Source organism: Theropithecus gelada, chromosome 11 (assembly GCF_003255815.1).
Source record: "Theropithecus gelada isolate Dixy chromosome 11, Tgel_1.0, whole genome shotgun sequence".
NCBI classification, from domain to species: domain Eukaryota; kingdom Metazoa; phylum Chordata; class Mammalia; order Primates; family Cercopithecidae; genus Theropithecus; species Theropithecus gelada.
Genome location: NC_037679.1, coordinates 42,027,495 through 42,043,396, shown reverse-complemented (window position 1 = coordinate 42,043,396; position 15,902 = coordinate 42,027,495). Strand labels below are relative to the sequence as shown.

The 15,902-nt window shown below is 39.1% G+C and overlaps 1 protein-coding gene across 2 annotated transcripts in view; it reads right to left on the bottom strand.

Moving 5' to 3' along the window:
• The window catches only part of TMTC2 (transmembrane and tetratricopeptide repeat containing 2), a 442,328-nt gene that overhangs the window by 267,173 nt on the left and 159,253 nt on the right, over positions 1 to 15,902 (bottom strand). The window contains exon 2 of one of the 2 annotated variants that reach the window (XM_025403370.1): positions 8,919 to 9,489. The exons of the other annotated variant lie outside the window; for it this stretch is intronic. Coding sequence (XP_025259155.1) covers positions 8,919 to 9,489 — 571 coding nt within the window. The remainder of the gene's footprint in view (positions 1 to 8,918; positions 9,490 to 15,902) is intronic. 2 annotated transcript variants of the gene reach the window in all.

The window sequence follows — 15,902 nt, the reverse complement described above, 5'->3', positions numbered from 1 at the left end:
AATCAAAGTACTTATTTGTAATTTATATTTAGCAATATTTTGATGGAAATTCAGGATATAATTTCCATGTCTTCACTTAAGAACTAAGTCATTTATTTTTTAAAAGTCCTTCATTTTCCCCATTTTATCCCTACTGTTTTCTTTAATTTACAGTAATCATAAGCAAAATTGACAACCACATACCAAAACACAGGCAACACAGATTCCCCATCACAACTAAGAGAAATACTATGATCTCTGCATTTTATTTGATTCCTGAAATTAAATGAATCAACACGTAGAGAAATAAAGAAATTGTCCTTTGGAACGGAAACTGACTTTACTAATCAAGACTATAATTACTGAAGAAACATGCATTAAATTCTGAATTCATGCTATCTCTCTTGATGCAACAGTTATAATCAGACCAACAGAGCATACAGGAGCCATCTGGGTACTGCAGCATTGTAAAGACAAACCCAGAGAACAAGGGCACACTGACCTTCCTACCACCAAACCATCACTGACTTCGAAGATGCTATTCTTCCCTTTTGATTTCTTATTATCCTTTTTCAAGAAAGAAATACTATGACCATTAAGTACAAAATTTTATTGTTTAAAATAAAATAAAACTTATAATCCAATGCAACCTTACCATAGTATCACCTTTCAAATGTATTTGAACTATCAATGCATTTGACGTAAGTCAGTTTTATCTACCTCACCCCATTCGTGCCTTTTAAGGAATCGCTAATGCACTCATGGAATCTGGCTTTCTCTAAAATTTCAATTGATAAATCAACACTAAGTTATAACTTCCACTGTTCTAAGCATTTAAGACAGGAACCTGACTTCTAGGCAATGACAATTGATTTCAAATTTGTGCAAACCACATCATTTTCTGTGAATTGAAAATACTGCCTTGAGTATGAGTAACCTGATAGCCATGAGATCCCCCTCAGTCAATTTGATTCCCCAAGGCAGCAGGTATCGAAAATTGAGCTGAGTGATGTAATATGCATCCCAGACACAGTGTTATGAGAACAGCACAGAAGATTTCAATGAGACTCATTATTTATTCATCACAAGATCCAATTTGCGTGTCATTTTCACTGACAGAATATTGAGTTAACTGGTTGAAATTCAGTGCTGATAGAGTGTTTCATTCTGTACTGCAAAAAGGACCCTTTAAAAAATGTTTTTTCTATCTTCCTGTATGAAACAGTCCAAAACAAAGAGGTATTTTGTACTTGTAGTCATTCACAGTAATATCTGAACATTGTTCATCAAGGTTGGGAGAAGGGACACAGGAGAAAGCTTTTTTATTTTATTTATTTATGTATGTATGTATGTATTTATTTATTTATTTATTTTGAGACATGATCTCAGTTCACTGCCACCTCTGACTTCCTGAGTCCAAGCAATTCTCCTGCCTCAACCTCCTGAGTAGCTGGGATTACAGGCACCCACCACCTCGCCCGGCTGATTTTGTTTGCTTGTTTGTATTTTTAGTAGAGACGGGGTTTCACCATGTCAGCCAGGCTGGTCTGAAACTCCTGATCTCATGATCTGCCTGCCTTGGCCTCCCAAAGTGCTGGGATTACAGGCATGAGCCACTGCACCCAGCTGAGAAAGCTAATTTTAAAGACCTTCATTTCTCTTATGAGGACTGTAGAATAATATGCCATATTACTCAGTAAAAAGTACGATAATACTAGTCTTCCAAAAATAAATGTTTTTTATTTAATGATAAAGAATGTAGGCCAGGCGCGGTGGCTCATGCCTGTAATCCCAGCACTTTGGGATGCCAAGGCGGGCAAATCACAAAGTCAAGAGATCAAGACCATCCTGGCCAACATGGTGAAACCCCATCTCTACTAAAAATACAAAAAATTAGCTGGGTGTGGTGGTGTGTGCCTGTAGTCCCAGCTGCTCAGGAGGCTGAGGCAGGAGAATCGCTGGAATCCGAAAGGCGGAGGTTGCAGTGAGCCGAGATTGTGCCACTGCATTCCAGCCTGGCAACAGAACGAGACTCCGTCTCAAAAAAAAAAGAATGTGACATACACTGATATGAGACACATTCACTGAATGAGATATAAACTTCAACTCTTGCTTGCAGGAGGATTTTCACTCATCACCAAAGGAACCCTCCCTCAGGTTTAGGAGACAGATAGGACAGTTCTCCCCCTCTCCCAAGCCCCGACTCCCGAGTGGCTACATGGAGCTGACCTGCATATCCTAGGATCCTTCCATGGACAAGCCAAAGTAGGAGTACATTTTGAAACCACGCATTGTTTCTCAATATTTTGGGAGCCACAACATACCACAGAAGGCCCCTATATCACTAAACATACCAAGTGGTCTCAATCTACCTTTCATGACTCGTTTTCCTCTATCAACCACGTCCTCTGTGTATCTGCCAAAACCACTGCTCCATGGTCCCCAGTAATTTTCTGTGAGTTTTCCTCTGTGTAATGCTCATGCTGTACCCTCTACTCTTCCTCACCTCTCCAGTTATAAATGCCTGTATATTCAACCCTGCAATGTTCTACTCAAATGTCTCTGCTCCAGAAGGCATTTCTTGATCCCCTCAACCAAAAGTAACCTCTCCTTCTCTCAACTCCCCCACCAGTCTCAATGGCTCCCTTATAACCCTTACCACTTCCCAGCTTGAATTTCAGTTCTATATTTACATGCACTATTCTCGACTTCATACTACTCTATAGAGTCCTGGCATATTGGCATGTTCTTTTTGATTCCTGTTTGAATCCCTACATCGCCTAATATAGTGCTTGGCACAAAGGTGAATTTTTTTAATGATATTTTGTGAACAGATCGTTGTTCCAAGTATTAACACTGTAATGCAAGATGCTTGCAACGGTAGTCAGATTCCCAAATTTAAATTACTTAACTTGAACTTAAACTGCAACTGGAATACAGAATCACCTTAAATCAGCTGAACAAGGGAGCCAGACTGCAGGAATAAAATATCTTATTAATCTTTGACTTTTTGAATCATAAAATATTTTTGAATCTTGACTTTATTTGTGCTACTATCTGGTTAGCAGTGTTGGCAGCTGTTCAAAGTTTTATAGTACTACAGGTCATGAATATTAAATGCCACAAGTTTACTGGGAGGAAATCCAAATTCATTCGTAAGTGCCTAACAAACAGCCTTACACTTTCAATAAAGCTAAGAAATATTGTGATCAGAATCAGAGCATCTTGCTATATCTGGATTCTCGCTAAGTCAAGTGTAAAGCAAATGAAAGGAAAGGGGGTCATACAAGTGGGAATACTACTTGGAGGAGAGTGGCACAGGTGTTGACTATGGAAAATCACAAACAGTAAATATATCATATTTCATTCAATGCAATTGATATGGGGGTCACAACTTAGGCAAAACCACAACCTAGTCTAGAAACGAAAGGGACAATACCATAAATGATAACAGATTCCATCAAAGCCATCCCCAGCAGCTAATCGAAAAAGCACATGTGGATTCAATATTCAAACACCTGCAGGCTATGCATGTCTATTTGCATGCTCTTCTCTATAGAGAGCCACACAAAATAGTCAGAAGTACAGAAACACTACATTTAATACCTTTAGTGTTCAGACAGTGATGAACTAAAAATCTTTAACAGAATATAAACTCCCACCCTCAGAAATTATTCTCAAGATAAACCCTACTATAAACGGTTTGGAAATATGGGGTTGTTAGTTTTGATCTGTTCACTACATCTGGATGTAGAATCAAGTTAAGCAACGCATAAGACAAAGGTAAACTTCATTGCCCATGGGCAACCTCCATCATTCACATTCTGCTTAGCATTAAAACAAGAAAATTATTTCTAGAAAGAGATGACTGGAAAATCTCAATGTCTCCAATTTTCCCGTATAACAATTTTATTTATTGAAAGAGTCACAAAATTTAATTTTAAGAATAGGAGATTACCTAGATAATGCACATCTTGGAACCAACTACATAAACTTTAGCAAACCCAAGGTAATCATCTTTAGTGAAATTTTTAAAACATCAAACTAAAAGGGCTTCATTTTTCTAAACTATCTTAGGCTAGTATTAGTATTGCTACATGGACTTTCAGATTTTTAAAATTTTCCACCTGTAACTGAATAAGTGATTATGAGGCTAATAAAGGGGAAAGAGATGTTTCCACATTAAAACAGTTAACAGATGTTAAATAAGCACAGAAAATGGCCACTAGGCAAGCAATGACTGATGCTGGGTAAGAAAAATGTTGCTTTTACTGATTTTATTACCCATGTACCTCCTGGGGTCATGGGAGGCTTGTAAAAAAATTTGTGGGCAGATAAAAGTCTAGTATTTATTTGCAAGGCTAAGTGTATTTCAAGAGCTTTTCCCCCCTTATTTTTTGACCACATAAAACTAAGTGAGTGAAAGTAATCTAAGTAATGCTAAAACAATCATTTAGTGAGAGGTCAAGACAATTTATTTTTCTAACATACCTGTCTTCCAAACCTACCTTCCAGACCCCACTAACTCAGAAATGAAATTCTCATTGGATAAAGGGGAGAGTACAGGACTTCACTTTAACATTTCAGCCACATATTTTTAAAAGGTAAATATTAAGTGTGAATTCAATAATTTACTAAGTTCCTACTATAAGCCAGATGCATGGTAAAGGACAAGGATAATGTAAGAAATACATTAAACTAAATCCTGAAGCTAAGAACTACGACCACTCTAAAACACTGATTTTTATTCATACTTCTGAAGATTTTATACTTAATGTTTTCTGACAAAATTATAGTTTGTCAGCATTCAACCATATTATTTTGCAAGTCATATTGCTTATCTCAATAAGCATTTGTTACATAAGCTAAATGCATTAACATTTTCAGCACACTAAGAATAGTGCTTGGCAGATATAAACACTGTTTATTAAATACTAAATAAAATATTTACTCCATGCCAAGAACTTACTATTTCCCATATATTTTATCAAAGAAAAACATAACTCATATTTCCTTTGCAAAATTGCAAAAGTCTATGACATGCACATCATTTGCATGAGTCTTGTAACATTTCTGGTGATGAACGAAAATTCTTTAACAGAATATAAACTCTCATTCTCTGAAATCATTCTCAAGACAAATTCTGTAAATGGTTTGGGAGTATGGATGGGGTTGTTAGTTTTGGTCTGATCACTACATCCAGATGTAGAATCAAGCCTAAGCAACACCCAAGACAAAGGTAAACTGGAGTCAAAACTGGCCAAATTCAGCCAAGAGCCTTGCCCCTCTGGCCCTAATAATTTCCAGCTTTAAGAGGGCCACATTTTTAGGTTTTCATTACTTATCTGGTTCTCTAATTTGAGTTACAGGGTTAACATTTGTATACTGAAGTTTTCCATTTATATATAAATTATGTTTTAACAGGGCAAGGAAGTTTATCTCATCTGGCAAACTATGATAACCAGGATGCAGAGTTAATTGATAAGATATTTAAGATGATTATTTTTTAAGGTTGAATGGATCTTCTAAAGCCTTTCAGTCTACTTCCTTCAGAAAGAATCTCCTCTAACTCACCCCAGGCATAGAAATCTATATATTTTACAGACCGAATATGGAATTTTCTAGAACTTTCATATGGATTCTATGGCAGTGTTTACAAGCCTCACAAGCATGAGATTTTAAATGAAAGTTTGTGCTTAAATCTGCTTACTCCAGCTTTGGTCGATTACTAAGCAGTCCTTATTTCACATGCTGTCAAACAACTGTATGTGTAAAGACTACTAGCAGTTTATCTTAAGAAGGCAGACGCCAAAAGATAAAGAATCAACATTTCCATCGACATTTCTTCTTTCACTTCAACTAATATGTGTGAGGTATCATCCAAATACTGGACACTCCAGCTAACACGGAACACCCCACAATTTCAAATAATCCTCACAACTCTAGGAAAGAACTATAGCCGCCTTCGTTTCCAGATGAAGAAACAGATCATGGAATCAGCGCAAGGTTACTCAGCCCTTGTGAGTTAAGATTCTATTCCATATTAGTTTCCTTTCTACTGGGCAGTCAAATGACTTTACCTATGTTTGTTCTTCACACTATCAGAGTGTAGTAAAGATTCACTAGATAATCAGAGATGTGTGCTTTAGTCCTAGTGATTCCATCATTTTCTGTGTTACCTACACGTCTCTGGCTCTGCACACCCCAGGAGGAAATGAAGAGAGTGGCAAAGATGATCTATACAGGTCCTTAAATATCTATAAAATGGGCTGGACGTGGTGGCTCATGCCTGTAATCCCAGCACTTTGGGAGGCTGAGGCGGGCAGATCATGAGGTCAGGGGATCAAGACCATCCTGGCCAACATGGTGAAATGTGGTCTCTACTAAAAATACAAAAATTAGCCAGGCCTGGTGGTGCAAACCTGTAATCCCAGATACTCAGGAGGCTGGGGCAGAAGAGTCTCTTGAACCCGGGAGGCAGAGGTTGCAGTGAGCTGAGATGGCGCCACTGCACTCCAGCCTAGGCAACACTCGGTCTCAAAAAACAAAACAAAACAAAACAAAATCTATAAGATGTGTTATCCCAATGTTCTTACTAAGCTCATTGGCCCCAAATCTAAGAATGACAGAAAGAGCTATAATAGAATAGCAAATATCAGACAAAGTCTTGCTGCCCTGACCACTCCCCTTGCTGTTACCATTGCCTAGCCCTGCAAGTGGTCGCCAAGAGAGTCTGGACAAAGAGCCATCTGGAAACTTCTCAGGACACTGAACCTTCAACGGTATTAAGTTCTTTCTCTTAACATGGGGAACTTCACACTCTTTAGTCTCAAGAGTTCCTTGCTAGTTGCATTTCTTATTTTCGAAGCAGCTGTTACATGAATAAGGTTGACAAATAAAATACAGAATGCCCAGATAAATTTAAATTTCAGAGAAACAAAGAATAATTTTCTATTGTAAGTATGTCCCAAATATTATATAGAACATATTTCTAGGAAGGAATACTGCAGTGGGCAACTCTGCCCTTGAAAATAAGTTTAGAGGACTGAAAATTTCTCAGAGAACTTCATAAGGTCCTACAAGTAAATCCTGAATCATCACAGCCAAATAATTCCCTAACTTATGAGATGGTAAGATGGAAATTCTGTATAAGAAATCACATCTGGGTGTGGTGGCTCACGCCTGTAATCCCAGCACTTTGGGAGGCCAAGGCAGGCAGATCACGAGGTCAAGAGATTGAGACCATCCTGGCCAACAAGGTGAAACCCCATCGCTACTAAAAATACAAAAAGTAGCTGGGCATGGTGGCACGCACCTGTAGTCCGTGCTACTCAGGGAGGCTGAGGCAGGAGAATCGCTTGAACCTGGGAGGCAGAAGCTGCTGTGAGCCGAGACAGCGCCACTGCACTCCAGCCTGGCAACAGTGTGAGACCCCGTGTCAAAAAAAAAAAAAAGGAAAAAAGAAATCACAATATTTCACAGGCGACTAATGCAAGGTCCTGAAACAGCCAGCCCTGAGCCTGCATCCTCAAACACATCACAACCTCCGTAAGGACAAGGAGCATGAATTACACTTCTAGTTGTATTTCTAATAAAACAGTTTGCTATTGTCTATGACACTGTGTTGAATGAAAACAATTACTCTCTCTAAATCTCTTTGAAAGAATTAAAATTGATTTGAAATTAAGAGCTTGACTTTCAAACCATATGTTGTTTTCAAGCATCAAACTCCAACCAGAGTTTCTTTTAAAGCTTCAGCATTTAATTGAAATCACAAAAGAACTTCATTAAGCCCTTAATACTCTAAGTGAAAAGGTTAGGCTTCCAGCAGAGTAAAACCACAGCAGAGATCACTCTGCCTCTTAAGTGGAAAAAAGAAAAGGGGGCATTTAAAAAAATAAATGTTTCGAATTCTATTTGCCTCAATTTGTTTTTAAATTTCTTCTCAATTTAAATAAAATTAGAAATCAACGGTAAAAAAGTAGTCAAAACTAGGAAAGCTTGACAGTTTCCTCATAGCCAAGTATCCAAAACCTTAATTCCTCACTTGTGTCCAAAAGATAGGCGGGAGTCTGCCTAAAATATGACCAAGGTTTGCAAACCCTGGCCCAGTTCAGTCTTCACGTCAAAGTTAAAGCAACCGTGAGTTTATTCTGAGTGAAGCAGGATGGGGAGATAGGAAGGCAAATTTCTCAAGATGCCCCGTCGCCTCAATGCCTCTCCTTAATGCTCTAGCAGAAAACTTCGAGTGTATGGGGATCCTAAAATGCTTCTGTGACCTTCAAACAACTTTGCGCTGGATACCACTAAGGGAATACGGGAGAACAAATATTATGTCCTGAGGCAAAGGTCTTAATTGGCCACAGGGAGAAACTCAGTAATAACCCCTTTCTGTTTTGACTCTTCTATTCTTATGCACTATCACGAGGAAAAGGTGAATATGATTCACTGTTTAAGAATTTGACTTCCCAGTGCACTAAAGGGAAGGATTGTTTTCCAAAGTCAACTCAGGAAAAGTAATATTAACAAATGGCAGAGGATTTCCCCTGTGAAGTCTAGCATCTAGCTCTATTATCAGCCATGTTATTTTTTACAAATACACATTACAGACAATTTATCAGATTACAGACAGTTTGTGCAGAAATATAGAAATAAGAACTCAATAAATAATAAAGGTGCACATTCTTTACAAGGCAAAATTATTCTTCTACCACCCTTGAAATCGTGAAAGTAAGAAACCGGAGAAATAAAACAATCAGTGACTAAAACCCTGCTTAGTACAGAAAGGTCAAAAGGGCACTTCCACTTACCGAAGATCAAAAAGGAACTTATTTTAAATTCTGCTTGCAGAGGAACAAATTTGCTTTTTAAATGGTGGCAAAGGAGTAAGCAAGTAGATTACTCAGTAATCCAATGCTCAAGAGCCAACAATCACTTACTTTGTAAATGGTAGGTAATATCTGTTTTATTTTCAGCCTGTGAAAGACAAAGACATCATAAACTGCTGAAACTGCGAGAACAGTCACTCCTTGTTCCTTCCACAACATGCTGCATCCTGCGCACAGCCCTGTCCCCAGGAACCAGCCCCAGGTTCTGGCTGAGTAGCCTCTTGTAGAACAGTGTTTAATGTAGCAGAGCAAGGAGAGGAGAAAGAAGAGACTGGCCCCGACATCGGCTCGTCCCACGATTCCTGCCACCGCCTCCGTGTGAATGGGGTGAGAAGCAAACATCAAGCCAGCCATAAATGTCCAGTATCCGTCACCAAGGAGGATCTTGGAGAAGCTTGTGAAGAGACCAGTGACTGCTGCATGCAACAGGACATTGACAAGATGGTAGCTCCAGGGATTCAACCCTCCAATGGCATGGTTCAGGCGAAAAGAAAGAGTGCAGAGTGGCCGGTAGGACTTGTGGCTCCCACTGTGGGTTAGAAGAGTCCCCCAAAAATCATTGTAGAAAATGTGCGTCCATGGAGTTTCTGGGAGAAGGTCCTGATTAGTCTTGATAGCACGGCTAAAAAACAAAATGTTAAAAAAAAATCAAATGTAAAATACAAAAAGAAAGAAAAAAGAAAAAATAGAACATTGATAAGATATTGCCTTTCTCAGAAGCACTGTTACTATGTGGCTTTGTGATGGGATTCCAGGCACATATAAGCTGAATTCATGTCCTCCCCTTAATGCTTACTAAAACCACAATGAGGGCTGTTTTTCTCTTAAAAGCTTCCTTCCTTGTTGGAATGCAAATATCTTTGAAGAATAAAGTTCTTCAACTGGTTTAAGCCTTAGTGTAGCAGTCCGGCAAACAACTGCCCTGAAATCATGTGACATACTGGCTGAAAATGAATATTCCAGATCCCAGGGTGAGGCTGGGCCTGAGAATCTGCATTTTTAAGAAGCAAGGCCCAGGTGATGCAAGCACTAGCCTCCTACTAGAAATAAATTTTACAGGGACTATCAGTGCCCGGAACTTCTCATACATACAAATCACCTGAGGACCCTATTAAAAGGCAGGTTCTGACTCAGTACGCCTGGGGAGAAGTCAGAGAGATTCCACGTTCCAACAAGCTCTCAGGTGATGCTGATGTTGATGGTCCTTGGACCACATGTTGAGTACTAAGGGCCCAGATAACTGGAAAGACTAGGAAGAATGGCTCTCCACCTATCCAGTGTTTCCCTTCCTACTGCATTCTAATAAGCTTCAGCCTTTCCCACTTCTTAGCTTTCACAGGGCTTACTATCCTCTATAGAAATCTTCATGGCTCTTCACTGTTTCTTGCTTTTGAGGATAGTTTCCATTTGCATGCCTGATATTTTCAAACAGACTTCAAGAAGGAAGGACCTACTAATTGCTAAACAATTGATACACTGCGAAACACCATGCTGGTCTCCTTGGCTACATCTTCGCATTCAATCTTTAGAACAACACTGATGAGGTAGATGTTATTCTCTACATCTCCCAAGTGAGAAAGTTTATGGTTCAGAAAGATTAATTAATCACTGGCCGAGAGTCACACAAGTTGAGAACAGTAACACAGACCTTCATGGCTAATTCCCTTTCCACTGTTCTGGGTTTCCCAAAATATGATCCATCTACTACTGGGGCCATGTAAAAAGATGTACGCACTTTGTAAAAACTGTAATGGTTATATTTATGTTAACGGTTATTTGAAAGTAAATTCCATTACCATATCAAGGCTGGATTTCCTAGCTATCTGGCGCAGAATAAAGCTGTTGAAAATTAAAAAGTGAATATAAAGAAAAGGATGAAAGACCCAAAAGTACTGATATATGTGGATAAGGTACAAACAAAGAAAGTGGCATTAAATTATTCAGTTTGGAACATCCTGGCTCTGTGCCACTATCCTCCCAGAGAACATCTGGAGTCTTTTTGTATCCCTAGTGCACCTATCTCTGTATTTACAGAACATACAAGAGACACGTGAGTTTGTGGGGCACAGGAATGAGAACCTCCAGAGCTAGAAAACTCTTGCCTAGTCTGATATCAGGGCTTTGTAAAGAGCTGTGGGCATCTGTGTGGATAAAGACTATGTGGTGGGAGACTGTCTTAATCATGTTGAACTCTAGACCCTATACCAGTTCTGCCTTCTCTTATGAGGCAGATGTGATCAGAGAAATTTCTACATTGAGTACTACCGAAAAGCAGGTTGGAAAAAACATGGATTCAGGGAAAACGTTCCTGAGTCCTAACTATTTCATTCACTGCCTGACTGCAAAAACAAGAAACTATCAAAGAGATGCAACAGATTAAAAAACCCATCTAAGGTGATCTCACCAGTGGAAACAGCTGAGTTACTATTCTAGTTGAATCCAAATGACTAGGCTGATAGTTTTCAACTGCTTCTCTAGATTGCTTCCCAATTAACCTCTCTGAGCTTCAGTTTCTGTGATAATAGTTTTACCCTGAAATCATTTAATAAACAAGTATAATTGTTCATTTGTCTTCTATATAGAGAAGTAGAGAACAGCGCTTTACATATACATGAGTGTTCTGGACACCCTAGTGCAAATGATCTCTCTGCCCTGTTAGCTGCTGCTGTTATTATTATACAAAGACTAGGAAACAATCTATGAAAAGTCCCTTATTAAAGGCTTCCTGACCCATAACATAGGAAATTAGGTGCATTTTGGGGTTAGAATTAAAATAGGCCGATGAGCAGTTGATGATTATATACAATGTGCCAAATACCATGCTAATCCATATAATAATACATATATTATCTACTAGTAAGAACTAGTTGAATGTTCTAAATGTTCCATAAAAAGGTAAAAGATCTGTGAAAATCGTCAATTACTCCATGTGGCCGGGATGGTTCACTGTTCCCCAATATCTATTCTCTCCCTTTTCCATACAAATGAACTTCAGTTTTTAGTTGGGCATATGGCCATCTAGAAAAAAATGTATTTCCCTATCTTCCCTTCATGCTAAATATGATCAGATGATGAATTTTTGTCTACTACTTCCAGAAAGTGTCCTTAAAAGGAAAAGCTTAGCCTTCTTCCCTTCCACCCCTACCCTCCTCCTTCCTGCTGAGTGGAGCACAGATGTAATGGTTGGAGTTTCAGCAGCCATCTTGGCCCACAAGGTGTCCTTAGGAATAGAAATCATGCACACAGCAGAGCAATAAGATTGAAGGAAACTTAGTCCCTGTTACAAGAGAACATACTGACCCTGGGCTAACTACCTCCTATTTCTTCAGTATGAGAAATAAGTTGCTACCTTGTCTAAACGGATATTTTGAGTGTTAACTAGTAGCAGTTGAAACCAGTCATGAGCAAAATCCTTTATTAACAGAAGACCTACTACAGCACAGTAGATTGATTTTCCATTTTGATTTTGATTTTTGCAAGTCTCCATGTATTGATTGTGTATTAAATAAATTTCCATATAAATTGGCTTTTAAAATATTAGAACCAGATGTTATTTTGGACCTATTAAATTAAAACACCCTGCTATGACATTCATCAAGAGTCTACCCAGAAGTAATTGCTTAAGACTTGACAGGTTATAATTAAAATTTAAAAGAAACATTAAAAAAAAAAAAAAAAAAAAAAAAACCTGCCAAACAGTGTTGTCAGAAAGAGCTTATTTCAAGCAATACAGAATGAAACCCAACCGGCTTCAACTAGACATTAACCTAGATATTGATGTAAATATCTCTAATATCAATCCAGAAACCCTCATACCATCAAGGCCAGAGCAGGGGAGAGCTCAAAGGCAAAGCATTCTGGGATAAGGCTTTCTCAAGGCAGTGAGAAAAACTGTGATGCACACTTTGTTTAGAATAATGCTCCATCCTTTCGGTGGCAGATCCCAAAGGATGACGAATCATCTTTTCCAAACCTGGATTTCTACATGCTATTAGTTCAATGCCATAACCTACTCTGTAAAGGCTTTTTGACAAAAAGTACACCCATTAAAAAATCTGTTCAAAGCTGCTGGAATTTATCTTTATAGCAATAAATCTAGTAGCCTACAGCAGCCACGAGATATACTATATCCAAAGACCCTCTGCCAAAGAGAGTTTTGACATGAAGAACAAAATTAACACATCTCATAGTTTTACTGTGAGAAAAAAAGCTTTGAGGCTGGGCATGGTGGCTCATGCCTATAATCCTAGCACTTTGGGAGTCTGAGACAGGTGGATCACCTGAGGTCAGGAGTTTGAGATCAGCCTGACCAACATGGTGAAATCCCGTCTCTACTAAAAATACAAAAATTAGCCAGGCATGGTGGCAGGAACCTATAATCCCAGCTATTAGAGAGTATGAGGCAGGAGAATTGCTTGAACCTGAGAAGTGGAGGTTGCAGTGAGCCGAGATTGTGCCACTGCACTCCAGCCTTGGCAACAGAGCGAGACTCTGTCTCAAAAAAAAAGAAAAAAAAAAAGAAAAAAAAGAAAGAAAAAACAACTTTGAAACACAGTCCTAAATTTATATGGAAAAAAAAAAAAAAAGGACATAGTTAATAAAACAAAAATGAAGGAGCAAAAGAATATCTCATCTATGTGAAACACATACTATACCAAGGGAGACATTAGTATGATAAAATTATCTGATGTGTATTATCTGCTTAAGTAGGATTTTATTTAACCAATGAATATTATGATAAAAAATATGGAAGACTGGCCGGGCGCAGTGGCTCAAGCCTGTAATCCTAGCACTTTGGGAGGCCGAGACGGGCGGATCACGAGGTCAGGAGATCGAGACCATCCTGGCTAACACGGTGAAACCCCATCTCTACTAAAAAAAAAATACAAAAAAACTAGCCGGGCGTGGTGGCGGGCACCTGTAGTCCCAGCTACTCGGGAGACTGAGGCCGGAGAATGGCGTAAACCTGGGAGGCGGAGCTTGCAGTGAGCTGAGATCCGGCCACTGCACTCCAGCCTGGGCGACAGAGCGAGACTCCATCTCAAAAAAAAAAAAAAAAATGGAAGACTAAGTAGTACTGGGCTTTAATATACAAGTCATGTCACACATGCAAGTCAGTGATAAGGGATGCATTACGCCACCTCCACATCCTATTAAGAAAGATACAGACTAACAGTAATCCTCCAACAAAATGAGAAAAAGGGAGTCATTCAAACCTAAGCATAATAGATTTTGATCCATTTGCATTTTCTTCTATGAGTCCAAAATAGAAATAGCAAAACCTCTTCTGCTGTTTCACAGCTAATGAAACACCTTGACTCAAATCAAAATTTCATGCTGATATAATTTCTGAGGTTGCTTCTGTGAAATGGAGTTGAAAATTCAGAAAGACACTAAGGAATCAAGATATTTTTCACTCTAGGAAAGGTGGAGGAACTCAGAGCAGCAGAGATGGGAAAAAAACAATTGTAGGCAGAATTCCCTAGAGAACACAGGACTGAGAAACTGTCTTTTTGAAGCAAAAAGATAGTCTCGGAAGTCTTCAAGGAAGTCTTAACCTGTGTCCAGTTTTGTTCATTTGTGGCTCTTTGTTTTCGCTGCCTTATGATTTTTCCTTTAGAAAATGCTGACAAAGGCCAACACTATTGTAAAACTGATGAATGATATGGCACTGCCACCCAAACTGTCCCTGTGTATCTTTCTCTCACAGCTGTTTTTGTTGTTTGTTTTTTTGCTGTTTTTTGTTTTTTTTCCTGTTTCATGACCTTTTCAGTCATAAGCACCCATGTAAATGATGACCATTAGTCCTTCAGAGCAGGAATGATGCTTAGATTCTTCCAACATCAAATGGTGCTGTTCTGACATGCTTTCAATTGTTCTACTTGCAAGTAAGCAAAGGCTAAACTTAAATTAAAAAAAAAAAAAAAAAAAAAATTAACAGTAGGTTGAAATGTTCTTTGCAAGAAAGATAAGAAAAAAAGACTGGCCTTTGTTAACCTGCCCTGCTTCAGTGCTGCCCAGTGCAATGCAGCAGTTAAGAAATCCATTGTGTAGCCAACTGGATACACTAAAGTTGTGAGACAGCAGACACAGTTATTTCACCTCTCTGTACCTTAGTTTCCTCAACTGCAAACTAGAGAGCACTATACTTGCCTTATAGGATAATTGTGAAAAGTAAATGATTACATGCAATATAATGTGAGTATGTAACATAGGTAACACGCGTTAGCCTTTTTTTTTTTTTTAATATTTTGGAGACAGAGTCTCACTCTGTCACCCAGGCTGGAGTGCAGTGGCACGATCCCAGCTCACTGCAACCTCCACCTCCTGCGTTCAAGCGATTCTCCTGCCTCAGCCTCCCAAGTAGCTGGGATTACAGATGCCCACCGCCACACCCTGCTAATTTTTGAATTTTTAGTAGAGATGGGGTTTTACCATGTTGGCCAGATTTGTCTCCAACTCCTGACCTCAGGTGATCTGCTGGCCTCGGCCTCCCAAAGTGCTAGGATTACAGGCATGAGTCACAGCACCTGGTCACGTTAGCTATTATTATTATCATCAACACCAAACAACTGATGCTAGCCATCAATGTAAACACAATGTTGGTTTCTTTTGAGATGGAGTCTCGCTCTGTCACCTAGGCTAGAGTGCGGTGGCACAATCTCAGCTCAATGCAACCTCTGCCGCCCAGGGTTCAAGCAATTCTCCTGCTTCAGCCTCCCAAGTAGCTGGGACTATAGGAGCTCACTACCACACCCAGCTAATTTTTGTATTTTTAGTAGAGATGGGGTTTAACCATGTTGGCCAGGATGGTCTCAATCTTTTGATCTCATGATCTGCCCACCTCAGCCTCCCTAAATAATGGGATTACAGGTGTGAGCCACTGTGCCCGGCCCACAGTGTTGTTTTCGTCATGTTTATAGCATTCAAAAATCAGTGGATCATGGTCATGAGTATTTCACTTAAAATTCCTTTAAACTTTCATGGTACTTTGAAAAAGATAATGAGCATTTAAGAAGTGATAACTCTAGTCTT